The 18,114-nt window shown below is 40.8% G+C and overlaps 2 protein-coding genes across 2 annotated transcripts in view; one reads left to right on the top strand and one right to left on the bottom strand.

Moving 5' to 3' along the window:
- Positions 1–2,158: 2,158 nt before the first annotated feature.
- On the bottom strand, positions 2,159–5,097 carry LOC120052650 (CCN family member 1-like). The gene is made up of 5 exons (XM_038999692.1): positions 4,856–5,097; positions 4,404–4,623; positions 3,664–4,008; positions 3,332–3,534; positions 2,159–3,195 (listed from the first exon to the last, which is right to left on the bottom strand). The coding sequence occupies exons 1-5, from the start codon at positions 4,901–4,903 to the stop codon at positions 2,893–2,895; spliced, it is 1,119 nt and encodes a 372-aa protein (XP_038855620.1). The 5' UTR covers positions 4,904–5,097; the 3' UTR covers positions 2,159–2,892.
- Positions 5,098–6,291: 1,194 nt separating this feature from the next.
- The window catches only part of LOC120051900 (N(G),N(G)-dimethylarginine dimethylaminohydrolase 1-like), a 137,888-nt gene continuing 126,065 nt past the window's right edge, over positions 6,292–18,114 (top strand). Inside the window, exon 1 of the mRNA XM_038998787.1 lies at positions 6,292–6,538. Within this exon, the coding sequence (XP_038854715.1) occupies positions 6,461–6,538 (78 nt within the window). The 5' untranslated portion in view covers positions 6,292–6,460. The remainder of the gene's footprint in view (positions 6,539–18,114) is intronic.

Raw genomic sequence — 18,114 nt, 5'->3', positions numbered from 1 at the left:
CCTTGGGTTCCCTATAACAGTGGAAATTAACCTGAGGTTATAGACAAGGGGGCCGTAAAAAAGATGACATCAGTGCCTCGGCAGCTTCCAGAATGCTGTAATGCTGTAATGGCCAAGCTTTCCTCTCTCTCGCCATCCCCCGTTAGCTTCTGGGGCCGCACCACAGTATGTAGTTCCTAACGAAGCCTTCATGTTAATGTCTTTGTCACATAAACACACTTTGTGTTCCGGGGGTGAGGTACTTGGTGTTTGATGTAATTTCAAGTGTGCCTGACATGTGATGTGGTGTGGGGTTTGTGTGTCTGGGTGTAGGAGGATTTTAAGATGTTTTTTGTGCTCTTTCGGTCACCTTTTCATTCCCTTCTGTCACAACAATGTATTCTCTGGGCCTAGTTTCTTGACACGGTGTTTCGATAAAGCTGACTTACAATGACTGGTGAATGGATGGAACCCCTCTCTACGGTGGCCGATTGTTGTACATTACTGAGGAATGGTATGGATGACTGAAAAGGACTGCTCACACAGTATTCTGGTGTCATTACTTAACAGCCATCTGAGTTGCATTGTGTTAACAAGCATACGACAACAGTGTGGTTGTTGTGCTCTTTCCAAACAAAACAGGGATTGAAATGATATTACCTTAAATTCAGAAGGAGGGACAAAATAGGGGCGAAGGAGCAAAAAACAAAAACAGACTTCTTTTAAAAAGTGTTTTGACTAAATCAGACTGGGATAAATTGCCAAACACATCCTTTAAATAAGGTAAACCTCAAGCGGCCTTGTGTGAAGCAGATATTTATGCAAAACATTCAGCAGCGGGCACAGTGTGTTCGGTATGCAGCCTAACCATAACCAAGGGGGATGTTCCCTGCACCCGCTCTGCTCTACCTCCTATTAAATACAAACTATTAAAAGCACTTTCCGCCAGCCTTGCAGGAAAGTAAAGTTCTGCATAGGTACCCTGCTATGGCGGTTTTGGTCAGATGGGTTTTCTGTGCCATGTATTGATATGATGCACTTTCTGTGGGTTTGAGCGGGCACTTAGTATTTGTTTATTTTTAGGGCTGCCTTCCTGACTTTTAGTGAACATGTTACTCCTCTGAATCCAACATTTTTTCCAACATCTGCCACCCATCAGGATGTCTGTCTGCTTTCTGATCCTCCGCTGCATTCCTGAGCCGTTCCCTTCCCTCTACCTGGATCAAACCCTTAGCTCTGTGTGTGTCTGTATGTGTGTGCACTTGCACATGTGTTTATGTGTGTTCTTACGACCTGAGAAGTTGCCCCTAAGCACTGGTCTGCTTACCCCGATTCAAACCATATGTATCTGGTGACATCTGCAAACATCCACCCTCTCAGCAGCTGCAGAAGAGAGACTACTTTGAGGATTCTACTGCTACCTGTCCTACACCTGCTAATATTAGCCTCCACAGGTTGCAACCTGATGTCTGCTTTCCTAAGGCTGGGAAGCTTTATCCCACCTGGCTTTATCAGACTATTTACAGCAAGTTAGCAACCCCTTGCAGCTAGCCTAGTGCGGAGGGCCAAAGTTTTTATCCAACCACTACAAATGAGGTATATATTTAGTGTTATTCCCAATAAGATTAAGAGTGTATTCTAAGAGGGTACATTCTTTCTTTTATAGTATATTATGTGTAAAATACATTCATAGTCACATAGTCTCCTTTCCATTGCTACTTCTAATCAATGCTCATTGGTACTACTGGCACTTAAGATTCTTGGCATAGCTCCGTGCTCATTGCTATGCTTGGATTGACTTTTTTTGTTCGAATTAGTCAAGTGCGTGACTTAGCCTGATCTGGTGAATGCAAGCTACCTTGGCTTACAGAGCTCTACAATGACATTCCAATTCACAACACCCGGAAACGGTCTGCAAAACTCTGTTATATGAGAACAGATCAGCCCAGAACGATCACTCTGTTGGAGTCATTATAGTGAGAATGTCCATGGTATCACTAATGGAGTTCCACCACTGTATATTGTGACTTTGTTTGACCTCCCTCTCTCTGTATTATATGATCCTACATGCATGTACTTTATGTACTGTTGTTTACTAATCCTAACGAAGATGTTCAGCTCAGTAACCTGATAGTTGTTGGTCACCCATCTTCAGTTTGATCAAAAAAGGAAACAAAGATGGTGTTTACATTTCATAAATAAATATGTTTTATTTTTTAACATATAAAATTAAATCATTTTTACAATTTATTCCAGTAAGACACATAATATCCAAATAAAGTAGCTACATTTTTTTGATAAATAATATTAATAACAATAATAAAAACATGAATTCATTTATTTCACGTTTCACTTTGTCTTTCTTGATAGCGTTGGGAAGTTCGATAGCTGCCACAAAACATGAACATATATGCCCATGTCAGGAAGGAATGGAACCACAGTAACATGGTGTCTTGGTTCCTTCGGTTACAGGACCATGGTATACTAAATTAAGTTACGTATGTGCATATCCATACAACATATATATACACACAAGTCAAACGTTTTTCGGGGTCATGCCTGGTTGGTATGTATCGGTCGAAAATATAGACAGCGAATTGATTTAAACATACTAACGTTGTCATTTACACATGTTCATTTACATTTTGCTCCATAACGAAGCTACTATGATGCTCCAGTAGTATGAAGCGAATCTTAATTGAGAATGCTGATTCAGTCACAGCAGACAGTGCACTTCATAAAGTCCTCATGATGTAAGCCCATAATTCCTTGGGAATCTAGTTACAACAGGAAGTTGATAGTTCATTGGCCGGTTAAGTTGGACCCCTGCGTTTAGATGGACTGCCATTGGTCTGTCAATGTTGTTGTTTTGGGATCTCTCAGGGGTCAGTTCTCAGCCTAATCAGATTTGATTTAGTCTCTGAACTTGTGGATGTCGTTGAAGAGTCTGTAGAAGGGGTAGGAGGCTTCGTTGGAATGAGGACAGTTGAAGGTGCACTTGCAGGACTCGATCATCATGACATTCTTGTTGAAGGTCTCTCCGTCCTCGCAGCGGAACTTGATCCGGATGGTGCGGGTCTGCTGGGGGCTGCAGCAGCGGCCGTCCACACAGGATCCACAGTACTTGGATCTGTACTTCTTCAGGCTGGAGCAGCCGGCATAGGTGAACTTCTGAGCTTGGGTAGACTTCTTGGTTCTGCTGCACTTCTTTCCCTTCTGTTAGGGGGAACAAGGGGAGAGAAACAGTCAGTCAAGATGTTCCATAAACAAGCTGAGCAGTGTTATTTAAAAGAAAAAAAAATTATAGTATGCCATGTTTCAGTATAGTATAGTCTTAGTGGCTTGAGCTTACCTTAAGACTGGAGTAAGGAGACTGGGTGCATGGTCGCACTTCACAGATGCGAGTCTCTTTGACCAGCTTGCACTCATTGTTGTTGTTGGTGACTCTGGTGGAGATGCCTGTGCCACAGGTCTTGGAGCACTGGGACCAAGGAGTGGTCTGGACAATACACTTCTGGCTCTCAAACATGTGGCTCTCAGGCTGGACTCTGAAAGCTGTAAGGAGAAAGATCAAACAAACATTACAAACTGTTCCGGTATGGGCTTGAACATTTCAGGCAATGGAACATGTTATTGTTGAAAGTTGAAATAAAAAATGGCTGCTGCTAGAAAGAAGCTGCTTACCAGGTAGAGACTTGAGTCCTCCCTTGACGATGGTGATGAGCTCATTCCTGTTGGTGAGGTCGCTCTCTGACTCGTCAGTCATGCTGTCTTTGCCAAACAGCTTGCCAATGATGTCAGTGTCTTTGCCGTCATCACACACCCACTCCTCGCAGCACTGGCCTGCCACCTTGACCAGCCTTGGGTTGGCACAGCCCAGGTTGGGCAGGGAGAGCTCCTGAGGGCACAGGGGGACGCAGCCCACAGCCCCATCGATGCATGTGCACTGGTGCTTGCAGTTAGGCTGGAAGCTCTCTCCGTTCTGGTAAATCCTGCTGTTGTACTCACAGGGTCTACCCTCTGACTTAGCTGAGGAGAAGAGAGTGGAAAAGGCTGTTATTCCTCTGTTCAAAAGGCTAGCGTCTGCTATAGACATCACAAATCACATGCTGGCTGATGCTGGCTGAGGGAGGCTTGGTTTATCTGTAAAAATTCCTCAGAAGGTTCTAGGCTAGGGCTGCCTAAGGAGAGGAGCCACTGAGGGGGGGATCACTTTCTACTAGAGCAGGATGTTTGTACTTCTGAGTTTAGACTGAGGCACTGAGTTACATTCCTTAGAGTTGAAATCACATGGTCCTCTTTTTCTCTCACTAGTTCATCTTAACTCTACCCTATTACTTTAACAAGGTTACAAACTTTAAAACTAACATTATTCATACCTAAGATCAGTTTACTGCATAGTAGGATTTGAATGAGACACCTACCACGGCAGATGCCACGCATAGCTCCGAAGCTGGCCCCAAAGTTGCACTCCAGCCCTTTGGTGTGGTCGCAAGGCTCGGTCAGACTGCAGTCCTCATTGAGTTGTCTCGCGCAGACTTTACAGCACCCGCAGCCATCCGCTACGAGGCTCACACCAGGTGTGCACCTGGGAATCTCCATCGGGCACTCGCATACGGAGGGGCAGGAGGAGGAGGAAATGACCTGCGTGGATAACCGAGCACGTTAATGATAGATACTTTGTAACCAACATCTTAAAAGAGTGACATTTTTAGGTTATATTTACATAGTTTCTTTAGTTCGTTATTCAAACAATGCGAAAATGATTTAGTAAAAGGCAATAGGTTTACAAACCAGTGTTCTACAATGTTGTATTTCCCAGACAATAAAGACAAGAAACTTTAAACTGAAATTATTTATAGAAAAAATAACTTACCACGTTGAAGGTTCCAATAAACATCACGACGATTGAGCAAATGAACATATTTGCCTTGTTCTCTTGTTCTATTCAAGAATAAGATTTGTCTTCTTTTGCTATTCCTTTTCGAAATATTGATTTAAGTCTTCGCAAGTGTCTTTTTATCCTAAGTGTAGCAGTCAGTCGTCTCGTCTGTAGCGGTTTGGTTTGTTTTTTAGTATCTTTGGTTAGAGGCTTAGGAGTTGCTCTAGCTCTGGTTGCAAGTTGCAGTCTGCTGAAGCTAAGTACCTCCTGTCCTTTATACTGTAGTGAAAGCTGACGTCGTTGTTGGCTGACTGCTGAACTGTTCCAAAACTATGCCAGGAATGTTTCTTGGCGCGTTTTCCATCCAAGCTAAGCACCACCCTGTCTAACTTTTTTTTCTTAAATTACATTTTCCCTGAACTGAACACATTTTCCCCTCGCTGTTTCCCTTCGATACTATCCTTCTTTCTTCCTTTTTTATTTTCTTTATTGGTTTTCTCACAGCTTTTAGGTTATGGGCCGTAGGGTTAGGGTACATGTAACTTTTTTTTAAAGCAGTTTGGTCTGTTTGTTTCCATTCATTTGACTGCTGTTGTCATTATGGGTAATAGGTTTATATACATATATTATAATTATTTATGAAATATTATAAAAAATATGATAATGTAACATTGTCGTTTTGATTTATTTTTCATCCTTTTGATGTAGGTGTTTTATTACGTGTTATAGATTTGTTAAATGTGTTATTATTTTACAACCTCTTTTGCTGTAATTTGTGCAACAGTTGCCAAGGCTATTACAATATATTGTCGTGCTGTCAGTGCTTCTCATACGTTTATGATGAGAATCATTCTGTAAGGGAAAAGTCTTATTATAGCCCATATATCAATAGGCTACATTATTTCCGCTATTCTAAATTAAGGCTACTGTAACTGTATACAGTTTAGGAGAGAGAAGTCCCGGTATTCGGAGTTTCTTTGCTCGTCTGAGAGTGGGAGAAATAAAGTTTATGGTTTCTATTTTTGGCCCGCTCTCCCCTTTATTCCGTAGAACTAAACTATTCCAGATGCGAACCAGACTTCAGACGTAACAATATTGCCATATTTGGTATGGCAGAAGCCTACATTATTAACATATTTCTCCCCTTCTCTAGCCAACCACAAAGCATTCCTGACAGTTTAAAGAGTTTTTAAAGTTCTTCATACAGGATATTCTTTAGCATTCCTCCTTGGGTTAATTTTCTTTTCACGCAATCTGCCCATCACGTTTGAAAACATAATCTACTACAGTGATCCAATTTTCTACATACGATGTTAGTTTGGGGAGAAAATACCCAACTAGTTTCTAGTCCTACTATTCTTCGGGTCTCAAATAAATTACATTTGATAGAATTTAGAAATTCAAAGATTAGAAGTAATTTTAAACCGGATTTGACCAAGAAAGCAAAGATTATAGAATGCTTGAAAAACATTATTTTTTCCTGCCAAAATAATGTTAATAGACTGTTAACCGAAGGACGATATGACAATCCCCTATTTGTAATAACCATAAACACCAGAACGGAAATATTTTTTGAGTAACTTTATACCTTAGACTTACATGACGAGATACTTTGAGAGCGCTGAACGAATAACTAACGGAGAATGGTTGTCAAGACCACGGAGAAATCTTCCTCCGGTGAGTTTGTCTTACTTTACCTTTACTAATCCGTTTGTTTCAAAATGTTTTGTATACGCTATTGCTTTATCACTTTGTTCATAGTGTGCAAATATATTGAAGTATCTTAATTGATCCGTCATCCGTTGTAACCTTTCCATTTGATGTTGGAATTTGAAAAATCATTATTTCGGTACCGATTGATATTTAATATTCTGTATCTTGATGCGCGCTTGCTTTATTTTTATTTTCATTTGTCCACATTTTCATAATTCCAGTTTAAGACACTAGATGGTGTAATGCTTTGGTTAACTTGCTTGACATTCCCACTGGGTATAGATGTCACTTCAACGTCTATTCCACGTTGGTTCGACGTAATTTCATTGAAATGAAGTGCAAACAACATGTATTCAACCAGTGTGTGCCCATTGGGCTGTCAACATTTTCCTCACTGTTGTGACTGTTTTCCTCATTGTTTGAGTCGTTTTGATGTAGCTGACGGCTATATAATTTGTCATTCATCTGAAAGCTTGTGATTCTTCATCATTAAACCAGACAAACATCTTTAAAGCTCATGAAATTACACTGGCATTAGGTCACAGCTTGACAGTTGGCATCAACAAATGTCTGTTTGTTTTGAGTGTCAGATGCCATGGGCCCATATGGATTTAGTTTATTTTGGTTGTTGGTGTGTGTGTGTATTGTATCTAGCCCCAAGTAATACTTATGTCATCCAAGTGATGATGATGCTTGTTTCCCAAACATAAATGGACCCTTAATGTCAAATGTTTCCCATGCCATCCTGCCATTCCAATATCCATTATGACCTCATCAGTAAGTCTCTGTGTGGTGAGTTTGACCCCATGAGCTCAATAAGATGCTTTTCTGATTATGATTGTTCTGCTTTGCCAGCATATTGTTCTGATTCTTTCCTCTTTTCCTTACAAGGACACAGTGTATGTTATAGGAAACAGTGCTGTACACCATGGAACCATTGAATAACATCCCATAATGATATTAATCTTGTATTTACCCATTCAGGAAACATCGCCAGGGCGACCAGGGCTAGAAATGTGTATCCATGTGGTAATGGCAATGATGATATTTTCCATCCCCCTCTTCCCCGTCCCCCTTATGAATCACTGGATCCCAGTCTATTGTCCTAGAGAGACTAGTGTAAAACGGAACAAGACCAAATATGATTGGCTGTTTATTGTAAGCCTGTTCAAACAAAGGATAACATGTAGTGGTTGTTGAAGCTTCCTCTCTATGTCAGCTCATGGAACTCTGGGACGGAAGCTCAGTGAGTTATGGGGTGTTCTTATGTACACACACTGTGCTTAGTCACAAGAGAGCCCTTTTCCATAATACTTGGGTCTTTCTATTCCTGGACCTGGTATGTCCTTTCTTTTACCTACAGCCCTAACAGATGTGTGTTATGAAGTCAGTGTATTGTTATTGTGTGTCCTAGCCTGCCAAAGGAATGACAGTCAGTGCATCTGAAGTAGGTGGATGGTGGAAGAACTCACTACTGTAGTCCAATCCATAATAGAGTGGAGAATGTCAGCCATTTTAGTATTCTCCTGCACACTTGTTTTTTTTACAGGCGGGGCATAACGTTACTCCAAAACAACAGTCAGGCCATCTTGCACAAAAGCTGTCCATTTTAGACAGGGGGCAAGAGTTATAGGTGAGCGACTGCCCCTGTGCCCCATTTATACAATGGTAGGCTAAACACAGCGCTACTGTACTACTGTTGTGTCAGAGCAATGGGTAATTTACATTAGATTCAGTTGAAAGACTTGCCGCCTTTGCCAGAACCTTAGTGTTATTTGCCACTCAAAACTATATATTATCCCTGTGTTAGCAGGACTTTTTATTGATCTAGAGAGAGTAAAGGCTGGTATTGTTATTGAGGTTTAAATCAACCGCAGATCTGGTGTATGGGTTGTCTCGGTTTTCACAAATGTTTATGGTACATCTCAGAGGCTGCGTCCCAAAAGGTACCTGATTCCCTTTACACCAGACAACTTTTGACCTGGGCCCATAGGGAAAAGATGCCATTTAGGATAAACACAGATTCTCAGAATGTACCAGGTGTGCCTATGAGGGGTTTCCGTTTCCTTCAGTCTAACCCAAGCACTTAAGCATGGGAGAGAGAGATATTTTTCTAGGGCAGAATGTACCAGACAGAGTCAGACATACACAATGTGGAATGGAGAAAAAAAATTGGAGGACTGAGTTTTTTTTGTTGACAGAGCAGGTAGTCCATCCAGGAGTGGAAAATGGAATGCGGGACTCCTGGAATGTTTGGACCAGTCAGGATAATTGAGTGTATCTGGAACAAGAAAATACAAACGTTGGTCCAGGGGTGTGGAAGAATGTGCTTTAGGAAGTCTGGAGAAACATTCCATTCAAAGCTGAGCCCAGAGGCTTCCTTAGATGGCACCACAGAGAATAGAAATAGGAATATCTTCCCTGCTTAGTCTGCACACTGAGCACAGCACAGGATAAATACAATGCACTCCTTCATTCAATGGCCATAAGAAGCTGAAGAACTCTTGACTCTCCTTTCCCATGACGCGGAAGACACATTTCAGTTGAATACCTTTCCATGGGTCTCTTATGACTATTACATTAAAAAGACCAATATTAGCGAAATGAAATGTGTGCTTTGTTCATATTTCAGTGGTGATGTGAAATCTGTTATTCCCATATACTGCGATGATAATATGCTGGTGTATGCTGACATTAGAAATGATTCTAAAATATGTGTTTTGTTCACTGTGAATATCTGGTATTCCCATTATTGCCATACACTTTGATATGCTGGGGGACACTGTAGTCTGAACACAATTGGGCAGGTGTATCGGAAAGTGAATGGCTCAGAATAGCCACTGCACCTCCTTGTCCTTGGACTGTGTCAAAGAAGCGCCCTTTGTTCTGAGCTGGGGTCAGGGGAGAATGGGTTATTGTCAACCAGGGGTATGAAATGATGTCAATAGTAGAGCACCGAGAAGCCTCTTTCCTTTTGGTTTTGCGTTGGCATTGGCACCTGCTAAACTGGCAGGTATTGCAATAACAAGCCAGAGATGACAGCGACCATCATTCTCAACTTTTCAAAATACACTATGTTTATGAACGTACACGTTCTTAAATAATTGGCATTTGAATGAAAAGACTGAAAAACGCAGGTGGTTATAAATATTAATAACGGTTTGATTACTGATTGTACACTAGCCTTGATTTACATTATTTTAAGTCCAGACACTGTGGTGATTTTGTAACCCATTTGTTCCCCGATGGTAAAACGTTGTTACAAAGTAATAGAAAGTTGTTACAAAGTAACAGCCAGCGCGTCTGTGTTTGCGCTGTTAAGAGCCACACTGTCAATTGTCGGGCTTTGCTGTGCGCTTCACTGGAAATTGCTACATTGGTACATGTGATGATTTGTTAGGGCACGTCATCAGACCGCTTGCTTGCTTGTTGCCTATTTGACCGGATTGGAGCTGTCAGTTCAGTACATAAAAAAAGAAAAGAAAAACAAAGAAAATCAAACAAAGGTTAACCAACAGAAAGAGAACCGGCAGCATTCGCTCTCTCATACGTTTAGCATAGGCTACGGCTCGAGCTGTTTGTTTGAGCAATTTGAGGGTAACAACAGCTAACGGAACATGGCTGGTGTGATGACAGGTTTTGGTAACTTCACTCACGCCGTTGTTCGAGCTATCCCCTCATCCCTTGCTAAAGAGGCACTGAGGATGAACGTTTTGGACGTGGACCTGGTGAAAGCTCAGCGGGAGCATGAGGTATATGTTGGGGTTCTGAAGCACAAACTCGGGCTGCAGGTGATAGAACTTCCCGCCGATGAGTCACTCCCGGACTGTGTGTTCGTGGAGGATGCCGCTGTGGTTTGCGGTGACACCGCTCTGATCACCAGACCCGGGGCAGAGAGCAGAAGGAAAGAGGTAAATAAAGTGTGTGTGTGTGTGTATATATAATATGTATATATATATAAATATATATATATATATATATTATAGAAAAAAACATGTCTCTGTTGACCATTTCTTTATTTGGAGTATTGATATATACTACTGTTGTCATCTTTGGTATTAACGTATCGTATATGTACAACTGTCAACCCCATATCGAGATTATAGCTACATTGTAACAGTAGTAGGCTACAAAGGAAGGGATATGTGATTAGCCATCATCAGAACGCCAACGCCCTTGGAAAGATGACCAGATAATATGGTCACACAGTCACATGAGGGTTAACTCACCACTGTCCAACTCAAATTTGATTGGTCACATAAGTACACATTTTTAGCAGATGTTATTGCGGGTGTAGTGAAATGCTTGTCTTCCTAGCTCCAACAGTGCAGTAGTATCTAATAATTCACAACAATACACACATATGTAAAAGTTAAAGAATGCAATTAAGAAATATATACACTACCAGTAAAAAAGTTTGGACACACCTACTCATTCAAGGGTTTTTCTTTATTTTTTACTATTTTCTACATTGTAGAATAATAGTGAAGACATCAACACTATGAAATAACACATATGGAACCATGTAGTAACCAAAAAAGTGTTATATATTGTATATTTGAGATTCTTCAAAGTAGCCACCCTTTGCCTTGATGATAGCTTTGCACACACTTGGCATTCTCTCAACCAGCTTCATGAGGAATGATTTTCCAATAGTCTTGAAGGAGTTCCCACATATGCTGAGCACTTGTTGGCTGTTTTTCCTTTACTCTGTGGTCATACTAATTCCAAACAATCTCAACTGGGTTGAGGTCGGGTGATTGTGGAGGCCATGTTATCTGATGCAACACTCCATCACTCTCCTTCTTGGTCAAATAGCCCTTACACAGCCTGGAGGTGTGTTTTGGGTCATTGTCCTGTTAAAAAAACAAGTGATAGTCCCACTGAGAACAAACCAGATGGGATAGTGTATCACTGCAGAATGCTGTGGTAGTGATCCTGGTTAAGTGTGCCTTGAATTCTAAATAAATCAATGAAAGTGTCACCAGCAACGCAGCCCCACACCATCACACCTCCTCCTCCATGCTTCACGGTGGGAACCACACATGCAGTGATAATTGGTTCACATACTCTGCGTCTCACAAAGACACGGTGGTTGGAACCAAAAAATCTCAAATTTGGACTCATCAGACCAAAGGACAGATTTCTACCGGTCTAATGTCCATTGCTCGTGTTTCTTGGCCCAAGCAAGTCTCTTCTTCTTATTGGTGTCCTTTAGTAGTGGGTTCTTCGCAGTAATTTGACCATGAAGGCCTGATTCACGCAGTCTCCTATGAACAGTTGATGTTGAGATGTGTCTGTTACTTGAACTCTGTAAAGTATTTATTTGGACTGCAATCTGAGGTGCAGTTAACTCTAATGAACTTATCCTCTGCAGCAGAGGTAACTCTGTCTTCCTTTCCTGTGGTGGTCCTTATGAGAGCCAGTTTCATCATAGTGCTTGATGGTTTTTGCGACTGCACTTGAAGAAACGTTCAAAGTTCTTGACATTTTCGGGATTGACTGACCTTCATGTCTTAAATTAATGATGGACTGTTGTTTCTCTTTGTTTATTTGAGCTGTTCTTGCCATAATATGGACTTGGTATTTTACCAAATAAGGCTATATTCTGTATACCACCCCTACCTTGTCTCAACACAACTGATTGGCTCAAACACATTAAGAAGGAAAGGATTTTTCACAAATTAACTTTTAAGAAGGCACACCTGTTAATTGAAATGCATTCCAGGTGAGTGCGTCATGAAGCAGGTGAGAGAATGCCAAGAGTGTGCAAAGCTGTCATCAAGGCAAAAGGTGGCTACTTTGTGGAATCTCAACTATAAAATATATTTTGATTTGTTTAACACTTTTTTGGTTACTACATGATTCCGCATGTGTTATTTCACCGTTTTGAGGTCTTCACTATTATTCTACAATGTAGAAAATAGTGAAAATAAAGAAAAACCCTTGAATGAGTACAGTAGGTGTGTCCAAACTTTTGACTGGTAGTGAAAATATTGGGAAGAACGATGTCGGAGTGGCATTGATTCAAATACAGTAGAATAGAATACAGTATATACATATAAGATGAGTGAAGCAGTAAAATTTGCCTCCTGATTCCTGGCAGAAGTCGATATTAGTAGCCTATGTTAGCTATAACAAGAGTAGATGATGAGCATTGTCCTTTACAGTATGTATATTGTAAAATGCAATGCTTTATAAAGACATGTGTCTACCATAACCTTTGATGTGGTTAATACTGACAGCTGTCTAGTCAGATGTGAGCTGTCAAAAGATATTACATTGTAAACTGTGATTCCCTGTTTGCACAGAGTACTAGAGCACACAGTAATGAGAAAGCATCTGCATCTCATCATCTGATCTGTCAAAATAGATGCTTTAATTGAAACAGCCATAATTCCTAGGCAGAGGGCTCTTGCATACAGAAAGAGCAGATTACTGCAATGCATGTCAGTCCATTGAAAGCAAAACGTTATTTTTGTGGTATACTGTCCATATTACACCAATAGGTTATACTAACAGCAGGCTATGGACAGGGATATTTCTGCTGCCTGTTTACTGAATAGTGTACCCTAATAAAGAAGACTGTGTGAATATAAACAGACTAAATATATGCACAGTATTTACAGTAGAAGTCGGAAGTTTACATACACTTAGGTTGGAGTCATTAAAACTCGTTTTTCAACCACCACAAATTTCTTGTTAACAAACTATAGTTTTGGCAAGTCGGTTAGGACATCTACTTTGTGCATGACACAAGTAATGTTTCCAACAATTGTTTACAGACAGATTATTTCACATATAATCACTCTATCACAATTCCAGTGGGTCAGAAGTTTCCATACACCAAGTTCACTGTGCCTTTAAACAGCTTGGAAAATTCCAGTAAATGATGTCATGGCTTTAGAAGCTTCTGATAGGCTAATTGACATAGTTTGAGTCAATTGGAGGTGTACCTGTTCATGTATTTCAAGGCCTACCTTCAAACTCAGTACCTCTTTGCTTGACATCATGGGAAAATCCAAAGAAATCAGCCAAGACATCAGAAAAAAATTGTAGACCTCCACAAGTCTGGTTCATCCTTGGGAGCAATTTCCAAACGCCTGAAGGTACCACATTCATCTGTACAAACAATAGTACGCAAGTAAACACCATGGGACCACGCAGCCGTCATACCGCTCAAGAAGGAGACGCGTTCTGTCTCCTAGAGATGAGCGTACTTTGGTACGAAAAGTGCAAATCAATCTCAGAACAACAGCAGTTAGAGCAGTTAGATTAAAGAACTCCTTTGCAAGATAAATGTTTTCAAATTAAACATGTATGGAAACAGGTGAATTAACACTCCTCAGTTAGCAGGCTCATGCAAGCTAAAACCCACATGGTAGCAAAAACTAACTAGCAGAAATTGTTAACAAGTTAGAAATTATTTTAACACACATTGCTGTAGGCTACTATTTTCTAGTTAACAACAAATCATGTATGTCAAATAAAATATATTCACCCCACCCAGTATTGTAATCAAAACTTACCAGAAAGTATGTAGTCCTTGGCTCAGACAGTGTAGTAGTCTCAAGATCTTGAGAATCACCTGTACATGTGATGGAAGAGTGCACTGCACATGTGATGGAACAATGCTCTGTGCATGCAGAGGGTTGCAATTCCATTGAATTGGGGATAGTTTAACCAAAATATGCCACAAGACCTAGAATTGTCTTATGTGTATCCCACAAGAAAGCTTCACTGTTAAAAGCTAACTTTTTTGGTGAATTTAAGCAATATTCCAGGGCTTAACCTCCCTTGAAAATTTTGGGGGAAATCCTTGAAATTTACCGGAAAATTTCCGACCCTTTGTAATCCTACTGGTGAGTGTGTTTGAAGTTTGGATGAGCTCCTTGAAAGCCCCTGTCATATCGTATTAGACTCACCCCCTCTGGGCTCAGGGTTGCTAATGGGCCCCGGCCATACCATTGGGAGAGGATATTGATCTGTAAACCTCCTGGGGTTCATAATGGCTCTCGACATACAGGAAATGTATTGGTCAAAGGTTTGGTCAGCTGGACTGTTTTGGATCTGACTAAAGTGTGTCCATGCAGTGTAGTGTTTTACGGTATAAAATGGAAGAGGTATGGTTTACTTAGAGAGAGTTGTGATCATGTAACATTTAGCTTTCATAAAACCTTTATGACCATGACATAAAGAGTCGTAATGCCCTACCAAGTCTAAAGTATTAGAGTTGGGCAGAAGACCTGGGATTGATACTCGGTTGGTCACATTGGTGGATCAGAGAACTATGCTTGCGTGAAGAGACCTGAAGACTGGTGTTAGCTCCCAGAGCTAATGCTTAGGGTTTAGTTTCGTGAGTAATCCTTGCCACCACCAAGACACACCCATCTGTCAGAACCTTGCCAGCAGCTGTTTCCCCCCACTCAATCACAACAAACAAACCCCCTGCAGGTTGAGTTCAATAACTATAGGCCGAGATGCCGTAGAAAGCATTGAATTGGTCAGTAGCCTACAGAGTAATATGAGAAGAATGCAATTGCTAAGTGTATGTAGATATTCTAAACTAAATGTTTTGATAACTTTCAAATGTAGTAACAGGTCCATGTAGAATTAACAATCCTTTACATAATACCAAAGAAGCCATGATATGCTAATATAACAATGTCCACCTTTCACCTTTCATTGTCATTCCCTGCCGATACAGGTACTGTGCCTATCGGCATTTTGTCTGGTGGTAATGGGTAGAGGTGTGCCGAGTAGTCGGACAAAACGAGTATCGTAATGGATATGGACAATTTTCTGGATACGATTATGACCCCAGTAGTTTTAAGTAATTATCCGTGATCGGGAAAAAAATGTGGTTGCCAGCACGCACGCATCTTTCTCATGTCAGTCAGTCAAGTCAGGTTTTACGTGGTCTAAATCACTCAACTGGCTAGTTTACCAGTCTGTAAAAAGAAGGGTGGGCTGTATGTTGATCCTGCTGCTCTGATTGGATAGAGTGAAGCTGTATTTCTCTGTCCACTCGCTTCAGAATTTCACACAGTCACTTTCACTTCGCTGTTTCGGTCTGGTCATTCAGACTGCTGCTGCCTACTGTTAGCCTCCTACTATGATACATCAAAAGGCAAGGAAGTTTGCTATCAAGCTATCAATGTGCATATTATCTAGCAAGCGGGGTGAGGGTAAGGAAAACGAAACACTGACGCGCATTCTGATTGATAGCAAACTTGTCTGCCCGCTGCAAGTTGAAGACACAGACACAGGTCAGACACACACACACACACCCCTCAACGGCTCCTAATTTGCAGCTTGTTTGGCCTATAAACGTGCAGGGAGATAGGTATTTTGCCAACATCTACTTAGGCATGTTAAAAATGTCTACGTTTTTTCACGAGTATCATCCGATCCGACTATCAACTGGCTATTTACGGATATGATTTCGAATACAAGTATGGCCATGTTGGCACACCCCTAATAAGGGGTCTATCTTGGCAAACATGTCAGAGATACTGGTCGGTCATGCACAAACACATACACACAGTGAGCAATGATTACATTATCAATGGTGGTTATGATTAACATGGTGGAACCAACCTGATCACTGCGTTCACCTTTCTATTTCACTTTTTTGTGTGTGTTATACACGTTTTTTCTTCAAGTTTCCGGGATGTGACGTGCATCACACTTATATCAGTACATCAAGAAACTTCTATTAGATCAAATAAGCCTCACGTATCAAAATAGCAATTCATGTTTATCTTGACTAAATGCGACACTCTCATTGCCCCCCCCATACAAAAACTCCTCACCTTGTTTAATAGTTAGGGATCTGCTTAACGTGGACAGATTTTGGGCAGAGATGGGGCTCTCGCTTCGCCTCCCTCTCTCTGGTTAGAAGAATCAATCGTGATCACACAGCACATTTACTGTTTAAACCTCAGGGGTATTAACATGCCTCTCTACAGTCTTACATGTGGATTCTCTTCTTGTCTTTCCACTGACAAACAAACAGGCTGTTTTCTCCATAATTGGCACAGCCGCTGTCTTCTGATCCCAGAGGTAAATGAGTCCAGCATCATTAAAGAGCTTATATTATAGCCTATCGGTGTGTGTGTGTGTGTATGTCACCGTGAGCACAGCCTTCAGTCTGGATTAACCATGCTTTATTGTCTGGAACATAGGGAAGAAAGCACAGTCCTCTGATCTCTCTCTGTATCCCAGATCTCAGCCCTCTTAGTTAGTTATTTGTGACTGCCACTGCCAATTTACTGGTTAGATGAACCAGACTTCCTATAAACACTGTTTGTGTCACGGCCGTCAAAGGAAGTGGACCAAGGTGCAGCGTGGTGAGCGTACATTTTCTTTTTATTTGTTAAAATGTCACCACAAAACAATAAATAACAAAAACGACCATGAAGCTTAAGTGCCACTAACAAAGTCAACTACCCACAACGAAAGGAGGGAAAAAAGGCTACCTAAGTATGGTTCCCAATCAGAGACAACGATAGACAGCTGTCCCTGATTGAGAACCATACCCGGCCAAAACATAGAAACACAATCTCATAGAAAACAAAACATAGAATGCCCACCCCAAATCACACCCTGACCAAACCAAATAGAGACATAAAAAGGCTCTCTAAGGTCAGGGCGTGACAGTTTGTGTATTGTTGTGAATTGTTTTTAGATACTACTGCACTTTTAGGTACCACTGCACTGTTGGCGCTAGGAACACAAGCATTTCGCTGCACCCGCAATAACATCTGCTAAATATGGGTATGTGACCAGTAACATTTGATTTGATTTGATTCAGACTTTTCACCGAAGCGGTAGTTAGCATTTGCTCACGAAACTACATCTAACTTCCTTCATACTGCACGCAGAGACATAAAAATGATATCCATGGGTCCATCTTAATTGCCAGAATCTAGTAGTATCCCTTTAAGTGATCTTGTTTTTATAAGGCGCTTGCATAATGCATGAATAAGTTATTCATGGCTATGGAAGGCAGTGGGAAATTGTAGTAGGCTTTGTTTTTGTAAATTAATCCTGGTCTCATGTAACCCAATGGTGGAAGCTCTATCTATGTTCTTCACATTGGAGATTATATACCAAGATTACACTCGTTGACGGTTGACAGAATTTGTAATCAGGCTCATCCTTGTGATGTCCAGAGGCTTCTTTAACAAAGAGAATTTAGTTGTAAAAGGGGAACGAAAAACTGGTTGTAAGAGCCACTTAATATGTGGAAAGAAACTACATTAGAATATATTTTAGTTGTGTTATTGAATAGAAATGGTATATTGTTTATTATGGGAAATATGTATATGGGTCTTTCTTTAAACTAGGGTCCCAGTAAAGATGTCCTACACTGGACAACTTGTTACAGCTGTTGATAATAATCTGCAAATTTTTTTTGTCATTACATTAAGATATAAGGGGGATCATAGCTATGCTGAACACAAATCTAAACGCAACATGCAACAATTTCAGCGATTTTTTTTTTTTACTGAGTTACATTTCATATAAGGAAATCA

This window comes from Salvelinus namaycush, chromosome 8 (genome assembly GCF_016432855.1).
Source record: "Salvelinus namaycush isolate Seneca chromosome 8, SaNama_1.0, whole genome shotgun sequence".
NCBI classification, from domain to species: domain Eukaryota; kingdom Metazoa; phylum Chordata; class Actinopteri; order Salmoniformes; family Salmonidae; genus Salvelinus; species Salvelinus namaycush.
Note: the sequence above shows the minus strand (reverse complement) of the source record. Positions and strands in the feature narration are given on the sequence as shown.

Bases quoted from the DNA above. Each gene is read 5' to 3' on its own strand.
- LOC120052650 (XM_038999692.1), bottom strand. From the start codon at position 4,903: ATGTTCATTTGCTCAATCGTCGTGATGTTTATTGGAACCTTCAACGTG. The intron at 4,624-4,855 runs GTAAGTTATTTT...TTATCCACGCAG, and splicing joins TTATTGGAACCTTCAACGTG to GTCATTTCCTCCTCCTCCTG. The intron at 4,009-4,403 runs GTAGGTGTCTCA...TCTTCTCCTCAG, and splicing joins TATGCGTGGCATCTGCCGTG to CTAAGTCAGAGGGTAGACCC.